The 18825-nt window shown below is 32.3% G+C and overlaps 3 protein-coding genes across 4 annotated transcripts in view; 2 read left to right on the top strand and 1 right to left on the bottom strand.

Moving 5' to 3' along the window:
• The first annotated feature begins 1440 nt into the window (after positions 1-1440).
• On the top strand, positions 1441-7033 carry LOC144843524 (uncharacterized). The gene is made up of 9 exons (XM_078700312.1): positions 1441-1490; positions 2704-2979; positions 3249-3347; positions 3552-3764; positions 3944-4129; positions 5037-5175; positions 5594-5720; positions 5981-6095; positions 6893-7033. Exons 2-9 carry the CDS (start codon positions 2728-2730, stop codon positions 7031-7033), a joined length of 1272 nt encoding a protein of 423 aa, XP_078556438.1. The 5' UTR covers positions 1441-1490; positions 2704-2727.
• A 209-nt stretch (positions 7034-7242) lies between these two features.
• Positions 7243-9318, top strand: LOC144843011 (uncharacterized). The gene is made up of 3 exons (XM_078699651.1): positions 7243-7565; positions 7679-7882; positions 8426-9318. Exons 1-3 carry the CDS (start codon positions 7299-7301, stop codon positions 9182-9184), a joined length of 1230 nt encoding a protein of 409 aa, XP_078555777.1. The 5' UTR covers positions 7243-7298; the 3' UTR covers positions 9185-9318.
• Positions 9319-10519: 1201 nt separating this feature from the next.
• LOC144843714 (gamma-aminobutyric acid type B receptor subunit 2-like) overlaps positions 10520-18825 on the bottom strand; it is a 31055-nt gene continuing 22749 nt past the window's right edge. For both annotated transcript variants that reach the window (XM_078700611.1, XM_078700610.1), the window contains exons 7-17: positions 18355-18543; positions 17809-18063; positions 17273-17333; positions 17083-17175; positions 16640-16787; positions 16044-16176; positions 14653-14772; positions 14331-14453; positions 13426-13764; positions 13106-13276; positions 10520-12621 (exon numbers count right to left, since the gene is read on the bottom strand). In XM_078700611.1, coding sequence (XP_078556737.1) covers positions 11956-12621; positions 13106-13276; positions 13426-13764; positions 14331-14453; positions 14653-14772; positions 16044-16176; positions 16640-16787; positions 17083-17175; positions 17273-17333; positions 17809-18063; positions 18355-18543 — 2298 coding nt within the window. In that variant the 3' untranslated portion in view covers positions 10520-11955. The remainder of the gene's footprint in view (positions 12622-13105; positions 13277-13425; positions 13765-14330; positions 14454-14652; positions 14773-16043; positions 16177-16639; positions 16788-17082; positions 17176-17272; positions 17334-17808; positions 18064-18354; positions 18544-18825) is intronic.

The raw sequence follows: 18825 nt of genomic DNA, 5'->3' as shown, positions 1-18825 counted from the left end.
ATCATCATTGTGGTGGAAAGGGGGACGTATAATTCTGTGAACCCCAAACACAGTTGCTCGCATAGCTTTAACTCTATTCCACCGACCAGCGTGGGAATCGAACCCACAACATACGTGTTGTTAACACGGCGCTCAGGCGACTGAGCTGGTCATTTTGGTTTTGACAAAGTTAATAATATTATGATACTTATGACGTAATGATGAATTACGTAATACACGTATAAATAGACTATTATCAGCTGTTCAATCATGTAGTACTTTGTGGCGTAACGGGTAATGCTTAGGTTTGAGTGCTCTCAGCTCTAGATTGGGTACGGTTCGAACCTAGCTCTATGGACATTTTTTTTTAAATGGAAAATGAATATTGTTTTTCTTTTATTTTGAATGAGAGATATTTAGAGGGTTGTCTAGGCCTAAACAAGTGGACATTTTTTTAAAATCAGAAACTAAGTTGCATGGCATTCACTTTTCCATTAAATAGACTACCATAACAAATCGAAAAGAAGCCCATGTGCTCCTTCATTTTTTGATACTGTTGGGTGGGCTTCTTTTCGACGGATAGGCTTCTAATATAAAAGATTAACAACATCAAAATTGTGTTTTAATTGTTTTATGATTGTACAAATATTAAAATTGGGCTTGGCAGTGTGTGTCTCTGGTGTTTGTATTTTATAAATTTGGTCGGTTGAATTACCGTCAATTGTCGCAACAACACTCGTTTGAGAGCGTTACACGATTTTAATTTCTAGATTGCAGTTTTAAACTACAAAATATCAAATTTCAACAAAAATTCAAGCAATGTTTTCATTTCCTGATCTCATTGTCTTGGTTTGTAATAACACCACTTGTGCAGAAAAAACAATTTACAAATCTTTGGAACTAAACAAATGTTTACTTATACTTGTAGAGGGTTGATAATGTACCAACACTTTTGTTATATGCACGATCGTGAAACGTTTAGGAATAAATCTGTATTAGTTAGACTGACCCGGCGGTGGTAATATTGTCGCGTTCGATTATATACCTTATAAACTCATTGATCTTTCTTTTTTTGGACAATCATGATATCATTTTCTCTGCGAAAAACCTTTTAAGAGGCCGGAGACTTCTAGAACCGGACTCTCAAAAAGTTCGACGGAAATAACCAATTGTTTAGGAAAATAAACAGCGCCACACTATGTGGTGTGATCCGCAAGCTTTACCACAAACATACAGATTCCAAACAGACAATATGTGTATCCTTGGTACTGAAAAGCGGTGATCTGTGTAAGATGGTAATTTTGACTTTTACTCCTTTCTTTATTCTTCTAGTTTTTACCACCAGCAATGGTATCCTGTCGACAAATACAAGTGAGTTGCATATATGGGGGAGGTTCCCAACGAGATTAAGAAATGGAGCACCATTTGAAGAATGTTTGGATGTAGACCTACTTAACCAACAGAATAATATCCTACGGAATTATACGCTAGTCTATAATATCAAATCACAAGTGAGTATTTATTTTTAAATAATAATAATAATAAATAGGAAATACTGTGCTGTGAATATTTATCAAGAAACTGTAATTATCACTGTATTCGTGTATACGAACGTAACAATTACATTAAATACCATTATTATATAGTTCTATTTTCAATAACAATACTACTTTGATCAGAATATAGAATTCGGAACAAGTTACCAAGTGACAAAACTCGGACCACACAATCATTTTTTTTAATGTTTAAACCAATGTTAAATTCTACCGGACGAAAAATGTTGTGTAAGGAGACCAGCAATAATGTGGAATCGCAACTATTTGTATCACTTCAGGGTACCATTTTTACCTAATACATCTGCCTCACCGAAGCATTAAGCGTGTCGATCAATATGATTGAAATTAGCCTATCAATTTGCAACATGATGCTACAGCTGACGCACAGAAGATGATCATATGTCGCATATCTAGGCACCATGCTGTTAAATTGCTCATTCTTATTATATTAATTAAGTTTCATAGACGGATTTATAAATATTGAAGAGCGAATGTTTCTGTGCCGCAATTGGTTGAATCGCATTATCTATTAACATGTACAAAACTATACCTTTTGGTGGGATTGTTAATTTTATTTGTTTCTCGGTACGGGGACATTGCTTTAAAGTACGTACATCTTGTCCAATTAGTGCTTGTTTTCAGCGCCGTAATTTAGCATTGTACCTATTGTGTTTTATGGTAACATGTGTCAAAACACTCTACATATTATTACAATACTCAATGGCTTACACTTGTAATACAACTCTTATAAACAAGTTAATTAGAAGCATGTCCAATGTAATTTGATCAACACAAAATGGTTTTACGGATACATATTTTTACCAACCAGTAAATAAATTGATTTCATCATTGAATGATGTGTGCCGCGTCGGATTCCTTTGAAAATAAATACAATAAATAACTGGGCCTAATGGTAAAGGAGGATTGTGGAGGATTTGTGGAGGATTGAATAATTATGAAAAAAAATGATAATGATGATTCCAATAAAGTTGTTGATGATATGTTGAGCATGGAAATGATAATGATATAACAAGAATAGTTTTGTCAATTCTGACGTAAAATACACAAAAACGTCAGATTTGTTAAAAAATTAGTTTTACTTCACAATATTTCAACCTCAACTCTTACTAATAAAGATACATTGATAAAGAATACTTTTTTACTCTAGTGTGAAAGTGACGTCACTAAAAATATGCAAGGTTTTTACGACGAGTCTCCTCTTCTTATCGTAACTGGAGGATGTATTTCCAACTTTAGTCAATACATTAGCTCTGACGTCATCCATATCAGTAGCCAGAAGTTTGATGATGTTAGTACCAATGAAAACACATTCTCCGTTGCATTATGGCTTGGCTCTGGTAGCCCAGGTTTGTCCGAATATTTAGCTTCTCATCAGATATCACTTGTCGATGTAGTCCATGAAGGCGGAGCTTATTACGAGAAAGTAAGTAAGAATTTCTTAATATATTCTTGAAAAATAACTTTACCAGAGAATCCACTGAAATAAAAAGTATTAATAAAATGATTACTAAAATCAGTAACAGGAATATAAATTTTGAAATCAGTAGCAAAAACATCATCTTAAACGAGATATCGTCAGTATGTTATAACACCAACATACATTGTGTCGAAACAGAGGGCTCGACATCATTGATGCAACATTTTACTTACTATACTAGGCATCTAATAATGAAAGGATTGTTTTCTTGATAGGTTATGTTTTCTGTAGTGGAACATCTTAAATACTACAACATTCAAACGTCATCACTTCTACTTTCTGGCCACGTCACCAATGACGTATTTCGAATTGAGGCAAGTAGTTTTTTTTACAAGAATTGTTTTATTGAAACTGTTGGTTATTTATTAAATCATGATTAGTTATTTTCACAAACCAACCATACAATATGATTGATGGAGTTTGAACCCAACATATCATATTATAGTCAGAAGTTGTATTTTTTAAGCCTATTCATTATAATCAACCTATGTAGCTTTTACATATTTTACTCATCACAGACCAACTTTATTCGTCACATGATCTTGATAGCCAGTGATGCAACATTAAATGCTATTCTATGTGAATTATATCAACGACCAACACTTCCACACGCAATTTACATATTTACAACCCAGTCAACGTGCAATATTCTTCCGCATTTGAACTGTATTGGAGTGAATGATTGGTCAACTCAGGATGTAACGTGTCTTGGGGTGTCAACTTATATCAATGTAAGTTTTTATTGTACCTGACTTAATAAACGTTATACTGTATTCAAATTGTAAAAAAGGGCGCAAACATCGGAGTAGTTTCTCATAGACCCTTCCCCACAAACCTATGTCATTATGAACTTAATTACAACTGTTGGTAAAAATGTTCTTTCCTCTAAATTAAACTCGTTTTATTTCAGAGTGACGACCCTGAAAACGACTGTGCCTTTGCACATGATGCACTGACGACAGCGTTACATGCGCTCAACAGTTCGAATCCAAATGTAATAAGCTCGTTTGTGTCGTCATCAGCAGTGGGGACGCGACTTAAACTTAACAACGAATTGGTGATATCAATTAAAAAAGTGCAATTTATTGGCAAGACGGTTAGATACACAATTTAAAATTTAAAATACATAAATAATATTAATCAAAAACGTAAAGAACTGACTAAAACGAACATTGCAAACGATAATTTCATTCATTCATTCATCTTTTATTTCGGAAAAAAATTCTCCATAGTTCAGTAACAAATTAGTGTACATTATTGCAAATATAACAAATACATATATATATATATATATGTATTTGTTATATTTGCAATAATGTATAAATATGAAGGGCTTATCAATATATATATATATGAAGGGCTAGTGTTGCCCGAAAGCTCTGCTAACTTTTCTGGCTGTTTACTTTATCGTTTTGATTTAGCTTTTCGCTTTTTTTTTGTATCTCCATTGAGATCCAGCCACTGATACCCACAGCATTGTCATTTTTTTCAGTAATTTGCCTTTGGATTTATATATATATATATACAGATATATAAACTCATCAGGCAAAGAACATTAATTCTAAACCGCCCGGTGATATACTGAAATTTTTAATTAATTAATTTGAAACGATAAAGATGAGGAAATCTGTGAGAATGAGAAAAAGTCGCCCCAACCGAGACTCGAACTCGGACCGCCTGCTTGATATGCAGATGTCCTAACCATTAGACCACTGGGGCTTTCATGGTATTGTTCAAGCTCGATTGGATAGCGACTCTTTAACATTCTCGGCGTGGTACGGCGGAACAGCACTAGTCCTCAGTTGTACGCACGCGCAACAGAGATCAAATACAGATATATATATATATATATATATATATATATAAAACCTACGCTACATACTCACGTGGTTAGAACAATACAGTAGGTTCATCCATCTACTATGTAGATTGGATGAAGGAAAAGCAAATTCATGAATACATTTTATGACAATATTGTTTCATTCTGGTCTTTATATTTCTAGGGTTATGTTACATTTTCTGCTCTCGGTGTTCGAGCAGCTAACTTTTCTGTGTGTACACTTGGACAGGGTAATTGTATATCTGTAGTAGATCATGACTTTGATATTTCCAGCGTTCCGGACAAACATGGCAATGATATAAGTAAGTCCACAGTAGCATGGTATTAATATAAAAGATACCCTTGCACAACATCTTCCCCATCTTCCAATATTGTATATCTAAATTGTATCGTATGTACGCCATTTTTCAATTTTTATTATTCCGATTGAATTTTTAAATAATTACATCATAAATTGAATCATTTCAACTAGCAAGTTTGATTAAAATTAACAATATAAACGTATACGTAATGCAAATTACTAATTGTACAATCTATCATTCGATCGGAAATATAACCGGAACCTGTAATAGCACTGGCGATATAAATTAATCATTTTGACAAATTACAATCAATATTAGGCCAAAATATGTTCATTAGATAAAATTATTTGATACTCCATGTGATTTACGACGTCGCGTTTTGACTTTTAACTGAACGTGTTTTTTGCTGTTTTTATAGTTTCCGTTCGAGAGGTAAAATTGGAACTATCTGCCATTGCTTATATTTGTATGGTGTCATGTGCGGGCTCAGTGGCACTACTAGCATTCATCTTGTTAATATGTAATATTAAATATCGAAATAATAGGTACGTACCGTATACTGTAGTGTTGTTCATGTCTGCAGCTGTCGCTATATTCTATTCAGTGCATGTAATCTTAGCACTCAGCTGAAGCTTCATTAGTTCCACTATTATAAAATAAGTGTGTCGCCCTCTAACATTATTTTGTTTTTTTTGAAAATGAATTAAATCGATACGTTTTAACCTTTTATAATAACCCTAGTATATTGGCTGTCACAAAATGTTCATTTTATTTTAGTGTCTTCCTTCCCTTTTTTTATTTGTAGAGTTTTAAAACTCACCAGCCCGAATCTTACAATTATGCAGCTGCTCGGAGCCATCATCACCGTCAGTGGGATTCCAGTCTTAGGAATCAGTACAGATATGATCAATGTTTACCAAGTAAAAGTTCCAACACCATTTCATATTTCAAATTTAATTATAAATTGCAATAATTAATGGATGACACAAACTATTATACTATACAAATTATTTATAATACAATAACAAACCATTCTGTACAAAACAGGAAAATATGGAAACATATCGTGGAAATCGTAATGTCGGAATGACGAAAAACGTAACATAATAAAATATAATCTACGTTACTAATGTACTTTTATGCATCTTTTTTTTGTATTGAAATCCACTATAGCTTTCAGCCAGTATATTTTGTGTTGGGTTTACTTTGCAATACGGGTCTGTAATCGTCAAACAGTGGCGAGTGTACGTCATATTTAAAGCGTTACAACCTAAAAGAAAGGTAAATAATGTTTATTTCCACAAATAAGTGTAACTATAAGATGTATAATAAGGTATAATAAAACATTATACAATCACAATAAGATCGGAATTCATTTGAGAACCATATCATGTTCTGATGCTCTTTCTTATGACATTACAAGAAGCGACTTGACTACTAAGTAATGTTTCCATTTAGCAATTTATTTAAATAATATTGATTTACAATTATTCATATCAAGGTTGTTGTAATACACACAAAATCCATATCATAACTGTTAATAATGATTGCAATAGCTTGTTAATAGCAACAAAATGCAGCTTTAACAATAATCATGGTATTCCTATATCTCATGCAATAATGTTATGGCATAAGTTTCGATTCATCAAACCCTCTGTTATTCATTATGCTAGAATCAAATTAACTGGTAAATGTGTTACCTTTATACTACTTATAGCCCATCAAAGATGAACTATTGCTACTTTTAATTGTCGGAATGGTTTGTGTCGACGCCATAATTCTGACTTCATGGTGGCTGATTGATCCAATCCAGTGCCTTTATATTAGACGCCTGCCGTTTTATCAGGTACTTTATTAAAAAACCCTAAACAAAAAGCTCTCTGATTTTCTTTTATTTTAACAATAACATCAATAATTGAACAAATACTTTTAAATATTGTGTTTATCTAATAGCTTTATAGTGTTCTTATATGCATTTGAGGTTCCTATTATTCATCAAAAGTATCAAGTAGCATTATAGATAATGTGATATTATACTAATATTTTGTTTTTTCCGACTTTAGAAAACTTCAGATAGTTACGTAATAGAGATTTATACTACAAGTATCAGCAGAAGAATATGGATGTGGTTGGGAATTATATACGTCACCAAGATTCTGTTGATGATATCGGGAATATATATTGCACATAGAACTCGGCATGTTTCGTCACCACCTCTAAGAGACTCTCGTTCTATTAGTACGTGTTGTTACGTAACAATTTGTCTCGGTGTTATCATTCTTCCAGTTGTAGGTTCGGAATCTGTGGATCTCAACTTAAAGCTCATCTTGGTGTTTTTGGTTGTTTTTGTATCGACTGGCCATGCAGTGCTGTTACTTGTTTTACCAAAGGTTTGTTAATTGATTTTAGAATTATATAAACAAAATGTGTTCATATGTAATAAACAAGTCCAATGTGCTCATTATGTAAACATTCCAATGTTTTACTTTCTTTTTCCGTTTAGATATTAATTATGCATGAGATGAATGGTTCTCAAAAAAAGGCAAAGGAAAGCCTACGTTTCGATTCATCCTTAAAATTGTCAGAAAACAATGAAAACTCAACTTGTTGTTTGTGTTTGTCTCGTCATGTATCAAATAAGAAACCCGAATACGGAAAAACCCTTCTTGAAGGAGAGTTGGAGACACTTCGATGTACATTGAAAGAGGTAATATTGTATTAACAAAACAATTGAAACTGCTCATAAGAATAGCCAATGCTTAGGTTGAAAGTAATCGATTGAGTTTATGCCATACTTGCCCTACTTTCACAGTAATGTGGTGTATCTCGAATTAATATTTCAATTGTTATTATTTGTAACACATTACAGTGTTATATGCTACCGGTCTGTCACTAAGTACAGGTCAACGGCACTGATTACCGAGTCATAATAAAAAAAATGCTTTCTGTATTTTATTTAGCCTTGGAGCACACTATTATTGTCGCGATTTTTAATTACCTTTGTGAGTACAAAGACACACATTTACATAATCATTATTTATAGGACTATAAGCCCGACTAAGCCATATAACTGTTATCTTCTGAGGCAATCAAAATATAATTTATTTTACCGCACAATAGAAGAATAATTGATTAGTTATTTCCTATCTTGATATACGTATTGATTTAATAATTGGTAGCCACTGGCACTAACAGTATAATATGTATTAACTTATTAAATATGAAATGTGATTTCTGTTTATATCTGTAGAAAGAAGCAAGAATTCGAGAGCTGAATGATCGATTGTATTTTGGCAGTGATCATTTTAGAGCTTATATTAGTAATGGCAATAAACGAGTTCATACGATAAAAACTAAAGTTGGAAAAAGTCACGATCGAAGAGCCACAGTTGGTGACGTAAGTTGTGAACAGCGTGATCCGAACGCAATAAATGTTCGAGAGCTGAGAATGCGCGTGTCGCCTGCTGCTGTAGACGATGATGGTAAAGGAGGATACGGTAATCAAGGATTTGATCATATTAATGAAACACAATTTAGACACGAGGCTACAAATGTGTTTCATGATAAAATAAGTCAATCTAATGGTGAAAAAAACAAATCGTCTTTGAAAAATAATGATAGTATTGAGAACAACAGAAAAAGTAATTGCTCACCTTTGGAGTCAGGTATCGCAATGGACGATAGGTATGAAAGTGATTACAAACGTTGTCAGGAATTTCCCGAAGCTTCATACATACAGCCACCCTTGAATTTTAACCAAACACAACAAAACATTATGACAGTTTCTGAAAAAGTTGTTCATGGTTTAAATTCCTCGAACCAAAGCGATGCATGGGACAGTGGTGTACTTCAGCCTAGCCCAGTCATAGAACGAAGGAATGTGTTGTATGCCCACAGACGTGTAACAAACTCACCTGTCTACAATATTGAAGGGACAAGCCATTTCAGAAAGCCTCCATTAGAAAGAGAAGATTACGTTGATCATAAGAAGTATATTCAGTATATATAATGTAAACATTCAAATGGCTTAGTAGTGCACGGATATTGTAGGATCTACTACTTTAACATAAAGTAATACTAAATGGTTTCACCAACAAATGCAATAAGTGTATTATTCCTATCCATGCCCGGTATCAATGCTACAAAGCAAAACAAATAAGCTTCTGAATGAACTAAACTGACTTTGAACACCTTTATTACTAAAGGTTCTGATACAGAATGTGTTATTAACACAATCTTATAATAATGTTTAAAAGGAAAATGTAGGGAGAATTATATAAGACGTGAATACAATTTGAATTATGTTATGTTCAACTATTTTAGACCTATCTGATACGGTGTAAATTAGAAACTATTTATATTCGATTTTGTTAATAGTACATATTTGTCAATGTTTACTGTACAATATGTAACAAAAACAAATCTTGATTGTGTATGTTTGTTTTCTTCCTAATAATCTGATATCTTAATATCTGATTTAGTTGATAATGAGCATAGCTACATCGTGAGTTATTTAAATTGTAAAATAATACTACATGGGTTCACTTTATTAGTACGGAGTATAGTAAATAGTTGGCTACTATATTAATATGTTAAATTTTTTTTCACTAAATTGGAAATTTTAGACCGGCAATGATCAGAAGAATTGCATGTCTCGGTGGCTCGCACTTTGGCAACAGTCCTAAATGGATGTAGAGTTGCTTATATTTTATACTCTATTCTCAAGATTGCTGACGTGCTGCGATTATCTAATAACATGTATTCAAATTCTTCATCAATTAAATAGAAAAACTATTAATGAGGGTTCCATTTTATTTTAACATCATCTTTTTATATTCCCAACAACATTCATAAATTATGACATGGATTTCTCAAGCGGTCGCATATTTTTATTGTTTTAAATGTGCATTGCGTCAATTGATGAACAATAGCTGGATATTTAAATTTTGAACATACAGATTAATGCATCAAAATTCATTATATTATTGTTATTTATTATGATAAAATACTAACATGGTGCACGGTAAAATCAATCATGAACCAATACAGTGTCACCTAGTGAACCAATACAGTACAATGTCTTGTTTCAATGTAACAACATTACCTAGTGTAGCAATACATATTTGCACCGAGTTAAATTTACTTAGATTACAATTTTAAATTGTATGATGTAGTTTAAGTTATAAATGTGCGCTCGTAACAAACATGACTAAATTGCCTTTGAAACTCATAAGAAAGCGGTATGTGGCATGTGCACAACGCCTACACCCTATACGGATTATATGCCAACTGATTATTGTTTTTCTAACAAAAATCTTACAACAGTGTCCAGCCTGTCAAAATAAAATACCAAATGTTAACATAGAAACTTTATTGAGTACTCATAAGAACCAGCCTCATGGGTAAGACATTTGAAACTTCTGTTTGTGGACGTTTGAGACGTTTGGATATTCATCTATATATAAATAATAATAACTTTCGGTTGGTAAGGTCAATTTAAATGATATCGGAAATCTTCTTCACTCCGTCGTTAATTGTTACTTGTCATTGAAAACTGTCAACAATTTTCAGTTGTGTGGGGATACATGGTTACACAAAGAATAATTCCATGTCTTAGTTTTGCCAGCATTCTCTTGATTAAGACCACTGTGCTCATTTTAACAACTTACGGCATTTTAACACGCGTTTCACCTTTGACATACTCACGTGTACCTTTACGCACAAACATGTAACCTACTTGTGATTGACATTTTAAAGTGAACATAAACATAATTGGAATGTACGTGAGAGTCGATGATCATCATTTTACAAACGTCTATTTTTTTCAATCCAAACATTTTTATTGAAATAATAATAATACATTAGTTTGGAAGTTAAACAGTTCTGTATAAAACTTATTTGTACAACTAAAACTATAAAATAATTATTATAGTACTGCGTTACTCTAATGAAGACATTCATCATTAACATCAGTAGAATTTAAAGTGAATTATGTTAGATTGTTAACAATTATATGTTGATAGATGTCTATACGTATGACCAATGACATTATTTATATATAATGTGGTTTTGTACTCGGGCATTACCACGGTAATAAACAATGATTAAACATTAATTTGATAATAAAGGCTTGCATTAATAAACCCCATTTATATCATAATTCATCGACAGCAGTTGCTTTCATAAAACCGGCTTAACTCTTTGACAAGTGCAATATAGTATTTCTTGTGTGATTAATGGCTTAACATTTTCATGTGACTGTAAAATGACTCGGCAAATAAATGGCTAGCAAAAATGTCATATTACACATTAATCGATGAAAGACACAGGCAGTTAGTCAATAACAGTATACTCAGTCATTTAGATAATTCAGATTCAGTCAGCATTCAACAGTCAGTCGTTCGGTCAATCAGTCAGTCAGTCAGTCCAGAGGTTTGTCACAGTCAGTTGTTTCGTCTGTTTTACATTCCCGTTGATTAGAACAGTTTGTCTCGGTGTATTGTTAGTCAGTCATCACTTCAGATTTGGTAATAATTAGTCAGTTGTCAGAATAGTCAATCGACACTCATCCACAGTAAATCAGTTAACGGCAAATAGGTATCCAAGTCAGATTCATTGAGTTCGTAGGTCTTTCGCACCAGGTCAGAAATCATGACATCAATGTACATTATTAAAACAGGCTAAGAAACAAATACTTGTAACAAACAATTTGCATATCAGTAAACTACCGTCAACGTTTCTTTTGCTTTGTATCCTAATAAAATCAGCCGGGTGGTCAGGTCAGGAAGATAACAATGTTTCTTCTAGGTCTACTAATTTACATTCAAGATCTTTTCTTTCCTTGTGTAACTCTTCTTCCATTTCAGACGTATCTTCAGGAAGTATGCATTCGTCGTTATCTGTCATGTCGCTGGGTAACTCTGTGATTTCTTCCTTCTGTTTGTTAGTTTGTAATGTAGGTGATGCCGAATTCTCTAGTTTGGAATAATAATTCTTACTTTTATGTAAAGAAAATATAAGTTTTGTATCAAATGTTTTACAGTCACATTGCGTTGATTTAGTATCATTGGAACCAGAAACATCGCCTTCTTCGTCAGCCGCGTAAATAATTTCAACATGTGTGTTGTTAACGCAAAAATTTGTAGAAGTTTTTTCTTTATCTTGAACACAAAAAAGTGAATATATATTTTCTTTTGGTGCTTGTCTTGAATCCATAGAATGTCTTCCTGAATCACCTCGTTCCAATAAAGGGCAAGTCTCTGGTGACTCCATCTTCGGGCTACCGTTATAATTATCTATGATTGTTTCAGGCAAATCAATAAGAAGTTCTGAGGTATCACTGGATTCAGATATGATTGTACTTAAACGATTTTCCCGTAAAGTAATTTTCTCTGAGTTTTGTAAAGAAAGTAATTTTGCTTCTAATTCAGCTATCTTTTGCTCCAACTGAAAGTTAAACAAATACACAAATAGATTAAGTGTTTACTCTACAATTACTAATTACGTTATTGTAATAGACTCTTGACAATGACTTCCATTGATAATGACTTCCATATTAGCACGACTGGAACCATGATTTCACAAAATTAATACTTGACAGTTTTTTACAAACGTCACAAATCAACATAATCCATACTATCTCATTGGGTTTTGGTATTTTGACGTAATTGATGAATTAATAATTCAAATTTTAATATAAATAGGATAATTAAAGTCTGAATAATGTATATATTTCTTTAATGTAATGGTTTTAATTATTAAAGTACACGTCACCTGAAATTATCTGAACAATTTGTTCGTGCTTTTTTTTGTGTAGCAAAATGGAATACTTGGGGTTTGCGTACAAATACTTTAAAACCTGGCACTATATTGCCAAGGTTGTTATGGTGCTATGGATAATATGATGAATATCTACTTTTGAAACTCTTACCTTTTCACATTCTTTTTTATAAGCTCTGTTTTGTACTTCCCATCTATATATATTTTCTTTCAATTCTGTAGACTCATCTGCTATGAGACGTCGTGTTTGGCCTCGAGTTTCTAGGCCTACTGAAGAACTAATTGGATCTCCTCCTAAATGGTTTGAGCGAACTGATATTACCTAAACAAAATGGAGAGAAAAGAGAATTCTGACATGACTATTTTCTTGGATTTGAGTATTAAATGTAATAATTGTTGATATTCTGCTAATTATTATAGTAGATAAAATTATATTATTTATTTATTTTTGTATACATGTAAACCCCTCACCTTTGGTATAAAAAGAAGAGCTAACGTGGCCGTAGCCATCGTCACCACGCATCCAGTTACCAGGGTAAAGGTTATGGTAACAAGATGTGGTTGTTTGACTAAACTGGACACTGCTACGGCTATAACGCTTAACATAACAACATTATAGACAGATAAAGCTATGTAGTTTGAATCATTCAACGCCGGGATCTTCACCTTCCTTGTTTCCCATGCTAGAAATACTCCGAATAACAGAAGTAAGCCTTTATAAGTATATACAATTCCTAACCAGATCTGAGCATGTTTTGAAGAACAACTTTCTACAGTGAAGATATACGCAATAGTTTCATCCTCTGATACCTTAAAATTAAAAATGAAATCTATGTGTAAATATAATAATTAACAGTTTATTATTGTTAAACTTGTAGGCCTAACTTGTGCGTTTATAGCGAAGTGCACAAATAACAAACGTTTTGCTCTTTAAAAGGAGTATCGTAAACAACATAATCACTTCCCTTCATTATTAATTAAAATTTGAATTCAATTCTAAAAGATACTAGGATTATAAGAATGAATATCATCAATAAATAATTTGTAAATCAAATTGACTTTTCTTCAAATAATGTAAACACTTTGTATGATTTAATTGAAAACTGACTACACTATGAATAATTAAAGAGACTGATTCTATGACGTGTAATTTGCATAGTTGTTCATATAGATTTTACAAATCTAGATTTACGAGTATCTCTCTAAGATCAAATCAGTATATGTTTTTATCCATCCCTCATAGAGCAATTAAAAAGAGAAGGAGGTGGATTACATCAAATATACAAAATATAGAATCATCAAACATTATAAAATGTTCAAGTTAAGATAATACAAATGTTAAAACTTATAATCATGATATATAATTATCCGTATACCTGAGATTGAGTTTTTGTTACTTGGCGATACATCGGGTCAAATATTGCCCACATAATAAAAACAAGAAGATCTAATGCTAATAAGCCACCGACCATTGCAAACAATATCGATTCTCGTAACATCTAAATGGAAAATAGTAGATAACAGTCAAAATTATAGTATATTTTGATATGATACGTTGACTGGCGTTGGAGTCAAGGATATCATTAAGAGCGTTGCAGTTAATATTGTGTAAATGTACAATTCTGCATTATAGTATTAAGTTTTTAAAGATACTAAAGGTAAAGTAACTCATTTTCTTTTAAACAAAATTCAACTTACTATTCGTTTACCAAGACCTCGACTTGTGGCGTGAGTGACTATGTGATACACACGATAGGTTTTTACAAACATGGAACCAAACGCCAGTGAAAATCCACTGGCCAGCAACATAGCTCGTGCCTATAGAAAAAATAATAATCTTGATATTCTATTTCAATAAAAAGTGTGTAATGAATACCGCTTGTTAAACACAAAAAAGTATCTTGAGGAAAATGCAATATTTTGCGAAGAGATGGAATTATGTTTAAAGTTCATCATGATATTTGATACGGTAGTCATTATTATTATTGACCGCGAACATGTTGTTTGCAGAATCTAATCCATACGAATTACCAATCCATCTTAGCCTGATTGTTTAGTTCCGAAATAGAAGCTTAATCGATCGCAAATAAATGCCTCATTATAACAATAGATGGGCAATGGAAATTAGCTAATTTAGTTGTTATTATTCCAATTGTTGTGTTTCTGAGAAATTAATTGGCACTCGAATTATGCATAAAAACTATAATTTTAAAGGAAATTGTTTAAAGAAGGTATATATTTTGTATCGCAATGTTTTGCTTAGATATTAAAGGGCAAACAACAAACTCATTTCTTTTTTTGTTTAATACAAATCAATACACATTCCTTCTTTTATTGAAAGTTTTGGAAATCATAGTGTACCAAACGATGTTTCGGTGCTAAATGTGTCTAGATACGATAGGAGATTTTATGGTTACTAAACCCGCATCATTTGGCAATATTTTTATCTGATAGGTCTACAGTATTATTTTAGATCCATTAATTTTTTCTAATGCAATCGTTGCATGTTTAACTTATACAGCTATATTTTTATACCATGTGTATTATTTCAGTTGTTCTGTTATAATGGATTGGAAAAGTGGCTATTATTCAAAATTATAATTAAACGTTGCGTGGTTCATTTTACAATACACATAGCATTATTTATTATGAAAACCATTATATCATTATTAGTACCAAATATAGCAATTGTAAGAATAATATCTTTAAAAAAAGGTAACATACTCACTTAGCAGTATTAAAATAGTATGATGTATTATCATATTAGAACTCATAGAAGCATTATGAACATCATTCCATTTTAGGTAAATCAAACTAATTAAGGTCTTTTTGTTTACTGTACACATTGTAGATTTGTTTCATTACCGACAACACGAGTGATGAGAGTCATTACATGTGCAGATGTTATTGCCATAGTTACACGAGACGCAGTACTCAGTAAATTGGCTGTTCATATTTACAAAATCCAAAAATAGTAATCCAGGATTGGTGAGTTAACTAACAGGATATTTTGATAGTATGCCTAGTTAATCACTCATCAATAATCACTTAACAAGTATATTGGAGTTAAGTAGCTAATGTTGACTTACCGTGCATAATGGAACGAACGACGAAACCGGAACAATTTCGGTGTGAAGTCCTTGTAGTATTACAGAAAGGTACACCAGTATACATCCAACCACAATACAATTGTTTAAGTTTGGGCTTGACATTTTAATTGATCTGCAAAAAAAATTATATTAAATTTGGATTCATATTAGGAAACATATTCGTTTTTTTCTTAGATTAATGAATATCAACAATTGTACTATACCGTATGGCAATTAACAATTAATATTTAATTTAAAATAAGATCCTGTTTGGCCTCGAAAAAGGGTATCAATCGATTAAATTATACATTTTCATTTAATTTTTAATGCATTAATCATCAGCGTACAATTGTTAAAAAACGTAGAATTTAAATCGCAATAGACAAAAAACAGCGTGCTAAATTACCTGTGTTATATTTCTTGCAGGAAATAATTGCAAAGTTATTATTATTATTATTATTGTCAAAAACAAACCAAACAACAAATCCATGTTACCAATTGTAATCAATTCAGCATATCATAAAATAAAGATCGAATGCGCCTTTAACAATACACCTGCATGTGTTTATTTGTTGGTATGTTATGAGATGACTTACTTATCATTACGAAAACGAATGTTGAAACCGAGAAATGCCAAAGCAACACTAATACCAACTCCATTGATGACGCTGATGACAATCAAAGCACTTGAAGACACGTGTAAAGGTTTCTCTACGTAAGTCAACTCATCAACGGGAATTCGACCTTTTGTCATTCAAAAAACAGATCAAAAAATAGTATTACATACTTTTTTTAACTAAATAATGAAAATAAAACGAAAATAAATAATTAACGATTAACGATCTAGAATTCTAAAGAAAATATTTTGATCATCATCATTGATGTTATTATTACAGTAAAACAGAAAACATGGAGCTCATTAGTATATTCACTCTTTCTACTTTACATGAATATTGATTTTGTACATTTTCACGGAAGTTTTTAAAAATATTTGACGAAATACCAATTTTTGTTGCTTTTTTTCTAAGTGTGTTCGTACCTGGCCATTTTATTGGAGAACATCCTGGATAAGTAAAGTCTAGATAACCACCGTCTTCTGGGAAGAATAGCGCCACCGTCGCTAAGCTGTCACCTGGTTAATATAATGATCGTAAAAACGAATATAATCACAGCTAGAAAATATTTGTTATGATCACAGAGTTTCATTATAATCATGTTATTAATATTACCTTGTTTTTGTCGAATTCTTGTTGTTCCTAATCGATCCGGTCCATCAAATCTAACAGTACCCTTTATTGTAATAAGAATAAATCAACAATGACAATGTAAATCTCTTGTGTGCATGTGGACATGTATAATATGCAGATATATAGATATGTGGACATGTATACGATCCATGTGGATATATGGACATGATGACGGAGGGCATGTGGACATAGAGACATGTGTGGACATAGAGACATGTGGAGATGGAGACATATGATATATGGACATGGGGACGTGGATATGTAATTCTATAGAGACATGAGAACATGTGAACTTGCCCATTCAGAAAGTACTTTTCAAGTATAATAGTTAGGTAGATCGGAGAATATGGGCATCCCACACATTGAAAAGTAGAGCAATGAAAGTTGATTCTTCAGTAATTATCTCTAACGATAACATAATCAGAGCCTCCTTTCGGCTCGAGGTTGTTCCACTCTTCACAGTAATACTACATATTTCATATCATAACAAACACATATTTAAATAATTCTATAATTACCGAGACTCCATCGAAACTCTGTTTTGCCATTTCCTGCATCAGAATATGACGCACTTGCTTGTTGTTTTTATAGTTGAGCTTAGATAATAGATCGATGGTTTCTTCTTGGCTTAATGATAGGTTTCGGCCAAGCACCGTGATTGTATTGCGCAGTGTTCGGTAGATAGTCCAAATCGCATCAAATGTCTGCGGTGCATGTGGACTTATTGGACGAGTTGATCCATTAGAAAATAGTGTTTCAAATTCTGAAGGTTTCTGAAATGTATACGTTTTTTAAAAAGTGAAATGTGTGACTATTATTTTGGTTACATACGGTACGTTGAATTCATTATTAGACATTGAACTTAATGTTTTTTCCAAGTTTTGTTACCATTGAATGAGAGAACATATCTACATATAATAATTCGTCGGCTTTATTTAAACAAATAAATATTCCTCAATATTATAATTAGAAAAAATATTAGATTGGACAATATAATTTTTACCTACACGTAATTTTTATAAACTATGCTCATAATTAGTATGATGACGTATGCTGTGACTTACCAAACCTGAAACTGACGGTTTATCTTCAATCCCTAAATTCAAACTATCAATAAAAAATACATTATTCGTGGCCTGCATTAGTTCCTGCTGCGTACACTGTATCTCGTCTGTTTCGCGCCACCATTCCTTGCTGTACCAGCCAATCAGAAGCCACACGTATTTGCTCTTGTGCATTCCGCGTCTGTATGCCTATACAAAATAAAACACTTAAAATGTTGCACTTAAATCAATGTTGCAACTGAGTACAGGCAAACCTTATGGGAGAAGGAATTTTCTAAGGTATACATTTAAGCGGCAATTTTCTCTATATTTACGAATAACATCACATTCATTTCCAGCTCATTTTAAAAGATGTTCATCTTGTTTATAAAGAAATTAATTATTGTATTTATTGGAAAATAATATTGAAACCAGCAAATAATGTAGTTAGCATAGCAAAATAAACACTTAAAATGTTGTATCCACTAAAAT

Source organism: Antedon bifida, chromosome 5, assembly GCF_963402885.1.
Source record: "Antedon bifida chromosome 5, ecAntBifi1.1, whole genome shotgun sequence".
NCBI classification, from domain to species: domain Eukaryota; kingdom Metazoa; phylum Echinodermata; class Crinoidea; order Comatulida; family Antedonidae; genus Antedon; species Antedon bifida.
This window is presented reverse-complemented; position numbering and strand designations above follow the sequence as displayed.

Excerpts from the sequence above, each read along its gene's own strand:
- LOC144843011 (XM_078699651.1), top strand. The coding sequence starts at position 7,299 with ATGTGGTTGGGAATTATATACGTCACCAAGATTCTGTTGATGATATCG. Across the intron at positions 7,566-7,678 it reads TGTTACTTGTTTTACCAAAG|ATATTAATTATGCATGAGAT; the intron begins GTTTGTTAATTG and ends TTTTCCGTTTAG. Across the intron at positions 7,883-8,425 it reads TTCGATGTACATTGAAAGAG|AAAGAAGCAAGAATTCGAGA; the intron begins GTAATATTGTAT and ends TTATATCTGTAG.
- LOC144843524 (XM_078700312.1), top strand. The coding sequence starts at position 2,728 with ATGCAAGGTTTTTACGACGAGTCTCCTCTTCTTATCGTAACTGGAGGA. Across the intron at positions 4,130-5,036 it reads TGCAATTTATTGGCAAGACG|GGTTATGTTACATTTTCTGC; the intron begins GTTAGATACACA and ends TTATATTTCTAG. Across the intron at positions 5,721-5,980 it reads ATTAAATATCGAAATAATAG|AGTTTTAAAACTCACCAGCC; the intron begins GTACGTACCGTA and ends TTTTATTTGTAG.